The sequence below is a fragment of the Carassius gibelio genome, chromosome A7, assembly GCF_023724105.1.
Source record: "Carassius gibelio isolate Cgi1373 ecotype wild population from Czech Republic chromosome A7, carGib1.2-hapl.c, whole genome shotgun sequence".
Lineage (NCBI taxonomy): Eukaryota > Metazoa > Chordata > Actinopteri > Cypriniformes > Cyprinidae > Carassius > Carassius gibelio.
In genome coordinates this window covers 26,036,877-26,052,921 of record NC_068377.1, presented here as the reverse complement: position 1 = coordinate 26,052,921, position 16,045 = coordinate 26,036,877, and the positions used below count along the sequence as shown (strand labels likewise).

Genomic DNA, 16,045 nt, shown 5'->3' with positions numbered 1-16,045 from the left:
AATCCTTAGTCCATGAAATTCAATTTTATAACTCACACTGCCGAAGACAAGAACAGATTAATGTTTGTCTGTGCTTGGCCCTTTGGACTTCTACACCGAGTTCCCTCTGCTTCTATGATTTTGGTATTGAGGACCCTTGTCATCAGTAACCTTCTCATCCACACTGTCATTAGCAAAGAACCCCAGCAAATCATGTTTTAGAATTACCAGAGCACCTTTATTTTTACCATTGTGTTGCATCTTTAGTGTTATTACAGATGCTTCATATAACCAGCTAAACGCTCATTGTCAATGTATGTCCATCAGGGTTTATCCACGCAAAATGTGATAAAATGCAAATGGTTTATTTATTGGAACTCCTTTTGCATATCAGTCTTGTTATACAATCATATATATCCAGCTGTGAAACCTAATTATAACATTCTCAGCAAGTCAGCTGAATCTACGCAATTATCCTCTTTGTGTAGGTCAGTACAAAAACACATAAACCAGACTAACAGTCACATTAGCTCAGTTAAAGCTGGGGGTGTTTTGGGAAATCTCCAGGAAATAATTAGCACAGTGTGTAGGCTTGTTTACCCCCCTTCTGTTTTGTAACCAAATGTATCTGGTCTTTTCTGCTGCTTATTGGAAATGAAACAATGTTGCTATTCTGCAAATCAGTTTTTTTGTCTGTTTTGCTTGGCACAAAACACTTATTTGAGTCTAAGTTGCATGCATCTGTGGCACTGCTCAAAGTTTCGATGCTCGTTTATGACATTATCGGAGGGAAATTGGAGGGAGAACAATATAATGATTAATATACCGACTATGGATTGTTAAATATATTTAAAAAACATTAATACTGGTAGGAACTTTGCAGTTTTTCTCAAGCCTATGACTGGTATTTCAAGGACGAAAGGGTGCTTGTGCTGTAAGTCTTACCCTACAGAAAATGTATGGCTTCAGTGGCTGTTAAATTGAAATCATGCATCATACTGATGCAGCATAGGCCACTAGCTTCCGGGAAACCATTAAATGAATTTATCTTCCCAAAACATCCCAGACAAGCACTCTTCACATATTGTTTCTGTACTTTCTGTAGTTACTTCAAGGTTTTAATCATTAGAATGCCTACTGAAACCCTGTTTGGGTCATGTGATATAATTTAGTGCAAGGGACAACAGGACTGGTTGTCATAAATGCTTTAAGTTACCAAAAGGATCTGAATCAAAAGTCTGATGCTTATTTTCTCTAGCAGTGGTTTTGTATTTTTAACAGTGTTTTTGGTTTAAACAGTAGTTCTTAAATTAGAATACTTTTTGTGAATTCTGTCCTCCAGAGTCCAAACTAAAATTCCAGCATCATCATATTTTTATATTAATTTTTGGGTACATAAATACAGTGATGGGAATAACGGCGTTATAAATAACGGCGTTACTAACGGCATTACTTTTTCCAGTAACGAGTAATCTAATTGATTACTCTTCTCATCTTAATAACGCCGTTACCGTTACTGCCAAAAAATGCGGCGCGTTACTATAACTGATGATGAAGCTGTTTTTTTTTTTTTCATCAGACCAACTAGATCTCTGAGCGAGAGGCAAATACTTTTTTTTACTGTTCTTCCTTGGTTAGTGGGCAGAGCACGAGACAAGCGCATAAATGCTGACGATTGGCTGAGGTAGAGTAAAATTTCATTGTAAGCCAATCAGAGGTAGAGTTGGGCGGGTTTTCGAAAGCACGCATAGTAGTGATGGGAATTCGGCTCTTTTGACTCAGCTCACTGAAAAGAGCCGGCTCTTTGGCTCACAAACGGCTCTTTAAATGACTTTGACTATAATATTTCAATTTTTATTACATAATTATTTAATTTCTATAGGCTAAATTTGAAAAAATAGAGTTGGCTCTTCATATATGCGAGCCAGCTCCCGAAGTTCAACTAAAAAAGCCGGCTCTTAGAGTCGGCTCATTCGCGAATCGCGAACGACTCCTCAAAAGCTCATTCGCGAACGAGTCGATCCATCATCACTAACGCTCATTCGCGAACGACCCATCATCGGACAGGACAGGACACACAACGAACAACACAAGCCAGTCAGTCAACGAGAGACAGGTATGGCGACGAGCCCAAATAATCCATAAGTAGCCTTCTCTAAATGGAAGTATATACATTACTTTTTCCTTCAAGAAATTAAAGAAACAATAAAAGGAAATATCAAAAGTTCCCAAAAATCTATCGTGTTATTTGCATTGATCCACTATATAAACATAATATCTACATACATGCCATTTGATTGGAGGCTAGTCTCACTTTGTCCCACAGCAACTTTTTTTTTTAGATGTGTGTACAATGTTTCATGTTTCTGTTAATAATGTATTGTATTAAGTGTCCATTTCATTATAATATTCAGATTTATCATAAATAATTGAACATGCACATGTATTTTAAGTTCCTTTAAAGAGGGGTAGAGGTGGGGTCACGTTTGAGCATTTAAAATGTAATTTTACTTGAAAGTAACGCAATAGTTACTTTCTTAAGTAACTAGTTACTTTAAAAATTTGTAACTGAGTTACTAATTTAGTTACTTTTTGGAAGAAATAACTAGTAACTGTAACTAATTACTTTTTAAAAGTAACTTGCCCAACACTGCATAAATACAGTGGAATGCATTATAGCAAGGTTTAACTATCGAATAAAGATAAAATAACTAACTGTGGGATTAGATTAATTCAGTGAAGAGCATTCAAAATGCACTGTTGTTATTATTTGTCATAGAGAGCAGAAAATACAGGGGGATTCTAGTGCATACTGCACAGTATACTGTCCAAATGTAATATTTATGCTACAGTCACATGGTCTTATAATACTATTCTAGTTGGCTAGTTTTTTTAATGCATTTTATATAAAAATGGCATAGAGAGTTAAATGATAACTGGAGCTATGTTATCTGGGAAAACGTGTCTTCAGATTTCTTAATTTTTTTTATTTAGCATTTAAGTCATATTAAATTTACTCCATGTGTTTGCCCATATCTTGTCATTTTCGCATGGGACTAAAAAGGCTTTTTACAGCCATTTGTTGTGTCTGATCTAGTCGGAGGTTGTAAAGTTCTCTGCTGGAGTCCACAGCAGTTTTATGCCAATTTTCAATTAAAATGTTCTGTGGCCAATTAACAAAATGGTTCTGGGTAATTTGCAGGATTTCTGTTCCCATGCTAAATGAAGCCTGAGCCATGATTTGCCAAGCGTGTGTGGTATCGCACAGCTGTAGTTTGTGTCATGGGTGCTGCACAGCACTGGCCAACAAAGCACTTTGTAATATACTGCATATAGTGATATTATTTAGTAAAATTATTTAACTGTTTAGCCATTTTTTATACAATGAAATTCAGTGGGGCTGTTCTTGACCTCAAGACACAAGGGTGAGTAAATGAAGACCGAATTTTCATTTTTGGGTGAAATATGTCTTTAAACGACTGTGTCAGCTGTTTTATTTAATAACATTTTTACTCCAGGGATTTAAAATAATATTACAGTTTATATTTTAAAACCAAAATAAGTTTGAATTACCGTTTGGTCTTTTTGGTTGAGTTAATTTTCGTATATTGTCTGCTGTGCTGCTTTAATGCCCTTATGTTACATATTAAATATGATGTGCATACATAAATGTGATCCCGATTGTTCCAGGCAGATGAGATTGATTTCTTGTGCATGTTTCCTGACAGTCTGGTCATTGGCATAGTAATGTATTCTGCATCAGTAAATGGAAATGATATATACGCTATGTGTGTGTATGTGTGTCAAGGGCGTAACTTTGGGTCTACCATTGGGGGGGATAAACTCGCAGCATATTTATTAATTACTTTATTTATTGAATAATTTTCTTGTGTAAAAGGTAACATTCTTATTTGCATAATTTAATTATGCCCCCCCCCCCCCCCCCCCCCCAAAACGGGTGACTGTATTGGAGCAAACAGCAACTTAAATTACAATTCAGTGACATTGGTTCTCCCTGGCACCCTCTGGCTTTACCTCACAGGACACTGGCAACATACATCTAGCCAGCCAACTCCAGTCAACAAAACTAATCATCAGCTAACTCACTGTTTCTCAAACTTATCCTTCCATTCCCCACTTCGGAGGTAGAAAAGGGTTCCGAGCCCCACCTGTCTCCAATCACCCCAACAAAATGTTAATAAGATTAACTGTTAAAATGTATTTTATTAACATCAGATTTTAAAAACTTAACATCAAATAACAACAATAAAAACTTTCAAACAGAGAAAGTGAAAGTGCAATTATATTATCACTTTGCATGAAATACGACTAAAAAGTAGATAAATAAAATAAATAATAATTGTGTTTGCATTTAACCTCTTATAACATCAAATTTAGAAACTGAGAAAATACAAGTGTGGACTGACGTTAACATTAGTTGTGCATTATTCATTTTGTCACTTTGCAAAAAAAATAAAATAAATAATAATAATAACTATATATATATATATATATATATATATATATATATATATATATATATATATATATATAATTTCAAATTGAACCGGAGGTGGTAAATTCCTAATAATAGTTTAACGTTACGTTTTTTTTTTTTTTTTTTTTTTTTTGGGGGGGGGGGGGGTATTTTAATAAGATAGATACCTAAAATACGTTGCGAATACAGCTCAACCAAAGGTGTTTGAAGAACAAAACACATCCACTTGTCATGCACATATTTGGCAATCGGAATACGAGATATATCCTGCTATAGCTAACAAATTTGTGAAATTTGAATAAAAAAGGGGAAAAAGGCAGATCATCAGTCATTCAGCGCTGACAAGCAATGAATGACGCGTCTCCATGGGAACCATAAGCGATACAACGATCAATAACGATCGCCTTGAAAAACTATTGAACTTACGCGTGAAAAGGTTAAGTAAGGCTTACATTTACATGTGTCTTTGTTTTGTTTTGAGTATATGGTCAATAAATAAAGGAATTAAATAGAGGGGCACAAAACCTGTTTGTCATGTCTCTACTCCCCACACTTTGAGAAACGCTGACCTAATCTAACAGCTAATTTAGTTGGTCAGGATTTTTCTTTTCTTTTTCTTTCTTTTTTTTTTTTTTTTTTTTTTTGGCTGGTGTCGACGAACAATGAAAAATCGTTGTCTGGCTGCCTTTTAGTGTCCTTTTCATCTTTCCATCAGCTTTCTCCAACCATTAATCCCAGCGACTGCGCAAAATAGGCTAGTGAACAAATTTGGTAGAGAAAGCCGGTTGGGTAATACCAAGTAGTCGGTGCGGTGGGTACATTAAAGATTATTTAAAATATTATCCTATCTCTTTTGCTGGCAAATTAAATTAATAAAGAAAACGAACAAAAGTATTCATTCTGAATATTTCATGTTATTTTAATCTGAATGATGTGATGATATTGAGGGGGTTATATTAGTTGGATCTGATTTTTGGGGGGTCATGACCCCCGTAACCCCCCTGCAAATTACGCGCATGATGTGTGTGTGTGTGTGCGTGTGTATTCGGTTAACCACACTCCAGACATTATTCCTGGGTGTGGCTTATGACTGAACAATGAGTCGAACAATGAGGTCAGGGGCACCCTTGGGAGGCTGTTGCCTTTAGAAACCAGAGTGTCGGTTGGGAATGATTGACAGAAGATGGGGTACTTGTTGTACTATATGCTCCTCAATAACAGGTGGAGAGAAAACAGCGATTTCTTCAAAGAGGTGTTGTTCTGAGAGGTGTAAAAGGATCAGTCAGCTATGATGATGAGTTAATAAGGGTTGAATGTGCTATAGTATGTAAAGAGACAAAAAATGAAGGCTTCATTTAAATGTGTGTAGACAATAAATGGTTCTATGAGTCGACAAATTCATGCAGTGTCACACACACAGGCTCAGAGCGCTGTAAGATTGTAGGAGCAGAAGCACAGTGATAATTAGTTGTTGTAATGACTGGTGATGGAAGGCGTAATTAAAGGCAGGGAGAAAGGATGAACAAAAGGGGAAAGCAGCAATAAAAGTCTCTCCGTAAGCTCTTGTTGCAGTCATCTGATGGAGACAGTGCCATGGTATTGTGTGCTTGTGTGTGTCTGTGAGAGAGTGAATGAGACTTACACCAACACCATTGCACGTTTGATTTGAGTTTTACATTCTGTGTGTGATTATGCAGCCTCTGTACAGCTGCTATTGTCATGATTTATCTCTGAACACTGACATCTTATTGCTTTTTTGTTGGTGAAATTGGTCTTGCCTACTCTTACAAGCCTCTGACAGAAAACTTCAACCATTCTTTCTCTCATGTTCACATCTTTTCAAACTGCAATTTAGGCTTGTGAGATTTATCCCAGCATTTCCGTGGGTCCCTAGATGTCAAGATATTAATGTTCAAGAGCCAGCAAAAAGAGATTTCTCCACAAAAGATATTACATTCATTGATACTATGGTCAGTGCTTAACAATAAGGGGTTTCTTTCTGGCTGGCAAACTTGTTTTTAGCATTTTTACTGCCAACAATTCCACTGGCCCAACCATAAAAGAATGATCTTATTTATTTATACACTACCATTCAAAAGTTTGGAGATAGTATGATTTATTATTATTATTAATTATTCAATATAATAAATCTATGTTTATTGTATTTTTATTCAGCAAGGATGCCTTAAATTGATCAAAAGTGACCAAAAAAAAAAAAAAAACCCTGTCAAATAAATGCTGTTCATTTGAACTTTATATGACCAAATCATGCTAAAAAAAAGAAACTATCAAAATATTAAACAGTACAACTGAGTGTCAAATCAGCATATAATACAATTATTACCACTCTTGTTTAAGTTAGAAGATTCTGCCAAGAAAACAAATGGCAACCATATCACCCTGTAGCCCAAGACTGTGGTTGCCCACTGAAGCGGTGCAGGGTTGAGCCCGGTCAGTGCCTGGATGGGGGACTTTCTGGGAAAGCTAGGTTGCTGCTTGAAGAGGTGTTAGTGAGGCCAGCAGGGGCTGCTTGCCCTTTGGTCTGTGTGGGTCCTAACGCCCCAGTGTAGTGATGGGGACACTATACTGTCAACAAGCACTGTCCTTCGGATGAGATGTTAAACCGAGGTCCTGACTCTCTGTGGTCATTAAAAATCCCAGGATGTCTTTTGAAAAAGAGTAGGGGTATTACCCCAGCGTCCTGGCCAAATTTGCCCATTGGCATCTGACCATCATGGCCTCCTTATCATCCCCATATCTGCTGATTGGCGCACTATGCATGCCGTCGCATCATCCATGTGGATGCTGCACAATGGTGGTGGATGAGGAGATACCCCCTGACTATGTTAAGTGCTTTGAGTGCCTAGAAAAGGGCAATATAAATGTAATGAATTATTAAAATGTATTGAATTAAATGTATATGTCAGTGTAATGGTTCAAATATTTTAATTGATATTATGCTGTTGAGTTAATTAGGCTGCTTTCGGCACTTTGAAAGTCAAGACTGAAAAAAACAGGTGTTGTTCTTCACATCCTCGATGATGGTGTAATGGTGTGATGGCTGAAATTGAGCAGGTGCCTGGGCGCTGAGAAGAGATTGTGCCTCCACTCAGTGATCAATACACCCAACAGTGCTTGAAATGTGGATGTGTTAGAGCTCAGCTGTGTGTTCTGTTTAGACTGTTGCACAACTCTGAGGACTTGATTGGAAACACAGCTCTTATTTCCAAATGCTTGGTGATAAACTGTAATTGTCCCTACACATACACTATTCAATAGAAAGATTTTATTCTCACCAAGGCTGCATTTATTTGATCAGAAATTCAGTAACATGAATAATGGAATTATTATTGTTATGAAAAGAGTCAGAGGTGTTCGGATTCAAAAGCAGTATTTATTTAGAGAATGGTCAGACAGGCAGAAATCAGGAATGGTCAAACACATGAATAACAAATACAGGGGAAAACTGCTCGGAAATGTCCGACAGGCTAAATAAGACTTTGCAAAGTGTCTGTGTGTGAGTGCTGCTTATATGTGTGTGTAAATGAGGTGCAGGTGTGGCAAGGAGATAGCAGATTAATGAGGTGCAGGTGTGGCAAGGTCATTGTTTTTTTTTTTTGTCAACTTTCATGTATTAAATTGGTTATTATACAATATAAGTGTTGATTAATGTTGCAATGCTTATTTTCAGTGTGCTTTTGTTTGTCAGGATTAAAGTTTCCAGTGATGATCGGCCTGTGAGCAGTTCTCAATGGCTCAGAGGAAGAGGCCAGGGACCAACAGCAGCATGGCCACAGAGCCTCACACTTCAGTGCCACGCTCCTGCCCAGCCCCGTATCCCGACCCTGTGCACCCTAAAGAGGAGTATGAAGAGCGCCAGGACCCTGAGGTATCCCAACACTCCTACCACAACCAAGAGGAGGCAGATTTGACGGACAGCCGACCAGCCACGCCCACCTCTCCAGACCACGCCCACAGAGACTACCACAGCCACCCGGACAGTCTGGATGGAGACTCTAGCTCAGACTATGTCAACAATACATCTGATGAAGAAGAGGATGATTTTGACGAAGGGCTGCCGGAGGAGGATGAAGGTGTGACGTATTATATCCGCTATTGTCCTGAGGATGACAGCTACCTGGAGGGAATGAACTGCAATGAGCCTGAGTACGGACACCCGGACGGTCACATGAAGCCGCCTCCGGACACGGATGAGTGCCAGGAAAGGGTTGATGAATGGGTGGAGGGAGAGGACGATGCACATGGTGATGATGGAGAAGTGCGTTGTGAAGTACTCGAGCAGGACTGTGACCAGCAGCTGTATGACGGCAGACCCGAGCCTGTCCTCGATCACCACCACCACCAACACTCTCCAGAACCCCACCAGGACCAGATTCCGCCCTCCGGTGAAGATCAAGAAGTGCAGGATGTTGAAGGATGTGAGGGCTACTGCCCTGATCAGGAAGACGTACTGCAGGTGGGGCAAGACAGAGGTGGTTACGCAGGAGACTATTATGCCACAGAGGAAAATGGAAACTCTGTACATGTGTCACCTTACAGGGGGCATAAGAGCACAGATGGAGAGACCGGAGAGGAGGCAGAGGAGGATATTGATCAGATAGTAGCTGAGATTAAGATGAGCATGAGCATGGGCAGTCTTAGCAGTGGTACTGATCAGAGTCCAGAGGAACTGGCACTTGATCCAGCACCAAGCGGCTACCAGCCAGAGACACGCTCCAAACCCGAGCCTGCCCCTGCCCCAGCCCCTGCCCCAGCCCCTGCTCCTCCTACAGTCCCTTCCTCATACCCTCAGCCTCACCGTCATGACGGAAGACCCAAATCCCTCAACATTCCCCCTGCCAGACACAATCCTGAGCTCCAGAGGAACTTTAAGGTACGACCTCACACACCAGAGGAGAGACAGAGATGGACGCAGGACCACGTGAGAGAGCAGGTAGGCGATTCAGCAAAGCAACCTGTAACTGTATCTGTAGCAGATTATTAAATGAAATACACGGTTTAGGGAAAACAGACTAAATTAGCTCAAATATGAAATGTAAATATGACATTTATTAATGTATTCAATTTATTTTGGACTAATATTCTGTAGAAGTTATCTCTTATAGGCTCCAAGAATTCTACCATCTCACTTTTTTGGGGCTGGGAAGATGTTTTTGAAAGAAGTCTCTTATTCTTTCTCACCAAGGCTGTATTTATTAGGTCAAAAATACAGTAAAAACAGTAATATTGTAAAATATTGAATTTATTCTTGTCATGACAAAGCTGTTTTTAGCGTTCAGTGTCACGTGATCTTTTAGAAATCAATATTATTTAGATTTTATGTTTAAAAAAACATTTCTTATTATTACCAATGCTGAAAACCTTTAAACTCTTTTTCAGGATTCTGAATTGAAAGTTTAAAAGAACAGCATTTATTTGATTTACATATCTTTTGTAACTTTATAAATGTGTTTTTGATCAGTTTAATGCATTCTTGCTTTTCTGTTTCCTTTTAAAAGGTTTAAATAGTTAAACAGTCGGAAATATTAATGTAATATGAAATGTTATTTATTTTAATTTAATAAAAATATAATCCCCAAGGGGCTTTCTGAAATATGCATATTCATTATTATAGTTAAATATGAATGTGAATGTTGAAAGCCCTCATTTAAATGCAAGTGGCATCTGAGTAAACGGGAACTGTGCTTGTTTATGCCCAAGAGTGAACCTCAAAATCCTGATAGCTGAGCAGTGAGTAATGAAGTCGTTTTTTTATGCTCTTAAGAGCTGATGCATAATATGTGATATTTGGAGATGGCATAGAATGTTTTCTTGAATGTGATGTTAATGTATTTTTACATAATTTTGGGGGTAGTTCCAAAGACAATTATAGAGAAAAGGCCGTTATTTACTCCCTCATTTCAAGAGTAAAGATCTCAGTTTGAGCGGCAAGTTGAACAGAATTAAAGAAAGTAATCTGACAGAAATTGGAAATGTTTCATTGTAACCTAGACATGGAGGGAGCCCTGATCAAAGCAATTTCTCGAAATCCAGAAATATGAACAAATTTCCATCCAGCTAGAATACATTACCTTGAGAAGCTTTTTAAATTCTGTCCCATTATTCTTGCTCAGGTTTTCTTTTCTTTTTTTCTTTTTTTTTGCTTTAACAACCCCAAAATTTCAACTGGCTCATTTCTAGAAATCTCTGCCTAAAGTTACTAAGCAAGTAATAAAGACAAATACACTGATATCATAAATTATGACAATAGTCTGGTTTGCTGAAAAATTAGAGGAGGTGCTGACTTTCTAATTGAGTTTGAAAAATTTGATTTTCTTAGATATTTCCTTCAAAATACCTTACTTTGCATTTTCAAAACAGAATAGGAAATTAAATCTTTCCAAGGAGGAAGTAGGTGAAGGGGTGAGATGTAGTCTGATTGCCTCAGTGGTCCAGTGAATGTCTTGTGAAGTTCTATTACACTCCTGCTTCTTTATTGCCTTTGGGCAATGAGGCGATTACATTTTATCCTGTCAGGCAATGAATTTCATCAAGTAATAATATCTTTATGTGCAGTAGACACAGTGCTCATTTGAGACTTAAACTCCCCTGTAGATATACAAAAAGTCTCTTTTAGGCACTGTGCATTTCCAGTTAAATACAACATCTGTTCATTTTACCAAAGTGTTTCAATACACTGTGTTTGAAAAATGTTCGTTATGCTGCATAAAGCATTCTAGTTGTCCTATTGCTTTGGACACACGTCAAATTGTTAATGCTGTTCATAAAGTGACCTGCAGCTCATCGTGTCTTTTTTTTTTGTCCTCTGTACGTCACATCTCACCCTTTACTCATTTGTCACTCATTTATCTAAATTTAAACTCTTTCTAGGTGTCCAACAGTGCAGAACAGCCAAGGAAGCAGCAGCGGTCTGATCTCAATGGATCACTGGAGAACAACAATGTCCCTGAGGTGCGCCTGTAATCATACAACACATTAACCAATCAATATCTGACAGTATGCACCCCACATAATCACCGCACATTTCAATCAGAGCTATTCTAGTCAGTGTGAGCCTGTCATGTTATTCATGCCACATTTCTCTGGCTTTCTAAGACAGTTTCTCTTTGCTTTTTTCCTGGCATATCTAAGCTGTTGTACTAGCTTGCCACCACGATCCCCCATGTGTTGATATAGTACAATAATTGGATTTGGCCTTTCCTGCACTGGCTCTACTGTATTTACATGGACAGAGGGGAGTTCAGCCTTGAGCTGCCAGTTCTGCTTCTCTGCACATTTTTTATGCATGAATGTAACTCCATGAGAGTTTTGCAGCCTGATTGTAAGAGCCATAAGATATTGTCTGGGCAGTTACTCAAAATTCCCAAATAGTTGTTCTACCAAGCTTTCTGCCAAGGTCATTTTTAGATCATCATCAAGTTTGTATAAAAACTTATGAATGTCTCACATGTAGGAGGTAGTAGACGTGAGAATTAGGGTCATGAATATCAAGAATATTTATTGTTAAACCTTATTAAATTGTTCACAGTTATAACTGTTAATAAGTCATTTCAGGTTTTGAATTTTTTTTTCTCTTATAAACATTTCTGCAAATTATGGAACACTCACCCAATAAGTCGAAACATAATGGTAATGACCCACAAAGTATTCACCCGAAGGAATTCTGTTTGTTTGCATCCCTTGCTGTACAGTACAGTCCCTCCTTATGTCATGTGTAGCAGTACTCAGTTTAGCCTGACTTCATCTGAACAGATTTAATTACCTTGACTTAGAGAGATTTTGATTTCTTAGACTGCATTTAATGAAGGCCTCTTGAAGCATAACCTCCATTTGGATGGCTCTGTTGTAAAATGATGGTTATTGCTCTGTCTGACGATGTCATACAGCTCTCGGCACAGTTCTGCAAATAGCCACTAAAGAATGACTGACAGGACGTAACGAGTCCACTGAAGGCAAGCGTTGTGAGAACCCAAGTGCAGCTTTATTTACTGTGATCCAAATAATAAACAAAGACATGAACCGACTTGACTAGAGAAACATGAAACAGACTTCACATGAACAGACTAGACTCACCGACAGCAGGTTACAACACTAATACACAACAAGAGAGACAATGGCAATGGCATGGCTACTTATAGCAGACAATGAGGGTAACATGACAAGAACATGACACACGACACACTGAACATGAGTAACCAATAGCATGAAAGGGGAAAGAAAAACATTTTTCATTCAATTGCTCATTTACTATTCTCAGTCTGTTGGCAATGTTTTTGTGATAACATTACTATGTTAAAGTTATGCTTTTATAATTAAGCAATATCACAGAATTGAATCATGCTCCTTACACAGCCTAGTGCTGCACAGGTCTACTGACATTCAGACCAAAAAGCATGATAAACAGTACTCAAGAAGTTAATATTTAGCAAACTACATACTACACAAAATATCGACAGTTACTTTGTCTGTTTTGGCTTAGCTAACTGAAATAAGGGCAAACAAACCCAGGTGCAGAACTGTTCTCAAATAGTACTGGTATCACTGCAGTGAATCTTTTGCAATGAGTCTGTTTTAACAAATCGTTTGAGGGAATGATTCAATGACTCACTTATAAGCACAGTTACTGAATTTGACCATACTACTTTTACAATATTTTATGTTATGCTACTCCAAATTCAACCACTTATTTGAATAAATCTATGTTTTTGTACAAATTGTCTGAAGGAATGATTCAGTGACTCGCATAAAAAGGCAAACAATTGTTCAAGAACTGAAACAGTCATAAAAATGTTATATAATCTATATTTGAATGTTTTTATTATATTGTTTATATTTGTTATTTCTTTGTATTTTATTATTTTTTTTATAAAACATATTTTGCTAATAAAACACTGTTTTTCTGTTTCTTAGTCAACAAAGAAGACGGCCTCATTTCCCAGCTTCGTGGATGGTAAGTTAGCATCTCCTCTTTTTTTTTCTGCATTTGATAATCTGCTCCCTAAAGTTTTATTCTATCAAATTAAAACAAGTCAAAAACAAATCAAATTCACCAAACCAACTCCGAGTGAGGAGATTAGAGAGCCACACAGAAGAAAGCATTATGTCTCAGTGGATTTCCATGCGGAAAAGCGGACAGAATTTGTAAGCCATTTTAATGGGTTGCAGTGCTGAGACAGTAATTAGAGAAGTCATGTTTGCTAATATAAGGGCACATTAGTGGATGTTCAGCTAGAGGAATACTCACAAACTATAACAGGAAGTGAAGGAGAGTTCTGGAAAAGCAGGACAATCGATTGACCACAAGCTTATTTTTGGTTTACGCAAGTCTGAGAATGTATTGCTGCTTTCATGCCTTACTTCTGGGTATAAATTCTGCTTTCTATTAAAAGGATAGAGTCCTGTCACATTTAAACCTTGTGCTTGAATGATGGCAGCATAATTTATCCTTTGGTGGGTATCATTACGTCCACATTTCCATATCACACCAGCAGAATACTCTCAGCACACCCTGCTTTTCCACATGTGGCCACCTTGGCTCCTGCTTTTCAATGTCTGCGGTACAGTTTTCAGCCCTCACAGTGCTGGAACTGAGAACACAAACATATTTGCACACACTTTCATGCACGCGACATCTGCATGTAACTTTTCTGCCTGATAAGCTCACACTCATATACCTTATCAGTTACTGTCAGGGGGTCTACAGAGGAGGTGGAAACAACAAATAGCTTTAATAATGAATTCTCAATGCTTCTACCCTCTAAAAGTGCCGGGCCCCTGTGAGCCTGAGGACCTCATTGATGGGATTATCTTCGCTGCAAACTACCTCGGCTCCACTCAGCTCCTGTCGGAGAGAAATCCATCCAAAAACATCAGGATGATGCAAGCCCAGGAGGCAGTGAGCAGGGTCAAGGTACAGAAACCTAGAACCTCTGTATTTCCATTTTATTTCGGTGTGGCTTTCAAGTGAAAAGTTAAGACAAAGCGGATGCAGATTTCTCTGTGGAAAATGAGATGAGATTTGTTTGTTTACACCCTAGGACTTGTTGACTAATCAGTATTTATAGGATTATTTTCCATGGTGTAGAAGTGTAATCCCTCATCCTCCCAATTGGTTAATGTAGAACGACTTCCTGTTGCCATGTTACATGGAACATTCAAGTGAATTTCTTGTGTTTTAAGACAGCTTGTGGTGCAATTAAAGTGACATTTCCCCCCAGAATACTTTGTATACTGACCTAATTCTGCAATAATTTATGGGGTAGACAAAAGCAATCAGCTCTGTTCACACTAAGATATTTATGCATTTACATTTAATCATTTAGCAGACGTTTTTATCCAAAGCGACTTAACAAATGAGAACAATAGAAGCAATCAGACCTACAAGAGAACAACAACAGTATACATGTGTTTTTTTGCATTAGCGAGTATGTAATCACTCAATTTGCAACAACTAAAAAAAAAAACTTTCCTTGATGGAGTCCATGCATTCGCTTTGTGATGTAGCCCATTATAAAACCAGTGTAAACCTAGTCAGACAGAACCATTCAACAAGCTATGCATTACGTCTATGATCAACACAGTGGTGTTTCGTTACTGAACCTGTTTTTAACCAATTATTTGAGTGAATTATTCAATAACTCATTCATAAACACAAGTCACTTGCTCTGCACTGCAAGAATGGTCAGTTTTGAATGAATCATTTAAATAAACGATTCAATGACTCACTCATTCAGACAGGAACTTGCCACCACTTACTAGCAGTTAAAAAAAAAAAATTGGAATCGTTTCATATATCAATATTCAAAACTCATACTTTTAAAACAATCTCGTAGAATTATTTAAGCAATTGTAATTGTAGTGTAAATGTATTCATGACACATCTGAGCTGCATTAAACAGTCTCTAAATGTGCTACTTCAGATGCAGCATCTACAGTATCCCACCTCTATAGAGCAAATTTATTTTGTTTATACTGGTTTCATTTGAATGCTAACAGCCCTGTAGTGTTGTCTTATTCTAATTGAAATCATTGAGGAAATTTTAAAAATAGAATATGACAATACAATTAATAAGGTTAAAAATTCCCCAGGAAATCAACTTTGGTGGGCAGTTTCTGCCACTTTTATGAACTTACCATTGCACTGAATATGAAGAATATTCAGAGCTTGAGTCAGCTGTCCAAATTAGGCATAAACTAGCCAAGGTACCAGCACAAAAACAGGCTTAGCAAATACTTTGTCCAATTATTGTTCGACAAACCCCAATTAGCAGTTACTCTAAACTCTGTTTTTGAAAGAAGAAGAGGATTCTGCTAGATATTGGCTGGACATTGCCAGGATGAATCTATAAGTTACAAACATTGTGCTGTTAATTATTGGCTATAGTTGGCACTCCATTGGGGCAGGAGGTAATGGATCAGTTGTTAGTCCTGTGTCCTCCATTCATGCTTGATATACTTCAGTTTAGCTTTTTCAGGACAGAAGCAGTTCAAGAGTGGTGCATCTGAATATAACAAATGGTAACATGCTGTAGAGCCGTAAAATTTGAA

General features: G+C 37.8%; 1 protein-coding gene across 5 annotated transcripts in view; it reads left to right on the top strand.

The window, feature by feature from the left end:
* LOC128016961 (amyloid-beta A4 precursor protein-binding family A member 2-like) overlaps positions 1-16,045 on the top strand; it is a 67,613-nt gene that overhangs the window by 32,453 nt on the left and 19,115 nt on the right. For 4 of the 5 annotated variants that reach the window (XM_052601966.1, XM_052601964.1, XM_052601961.1 and 1 more), the window contains 4 exons: positions 8,187-9,431; positions 11,369-11,449; positions 13,409-13,448; positions 14,263-14,408. In XM_052601966.1, the coding sequence (XP_052457926.1) occupies positions 8,229-9,431; positions 11,369-11,449; positions 13,409-13,448; positions 14,263-14,408 (1,470 nt within the window). In that variant the 5' untranslated portion in view covers positions 8,187-8,228. Of the gene's footprint in view, positions 1-8,168; positions 9,432-11,368; positions 11,450-13,408; positions 13,449-14,262; positions 14,409-16,045 lie in introns of all 5 variants that reach the window. The other variant, XM_052601962.1, reaches the window with a different exon arrangement.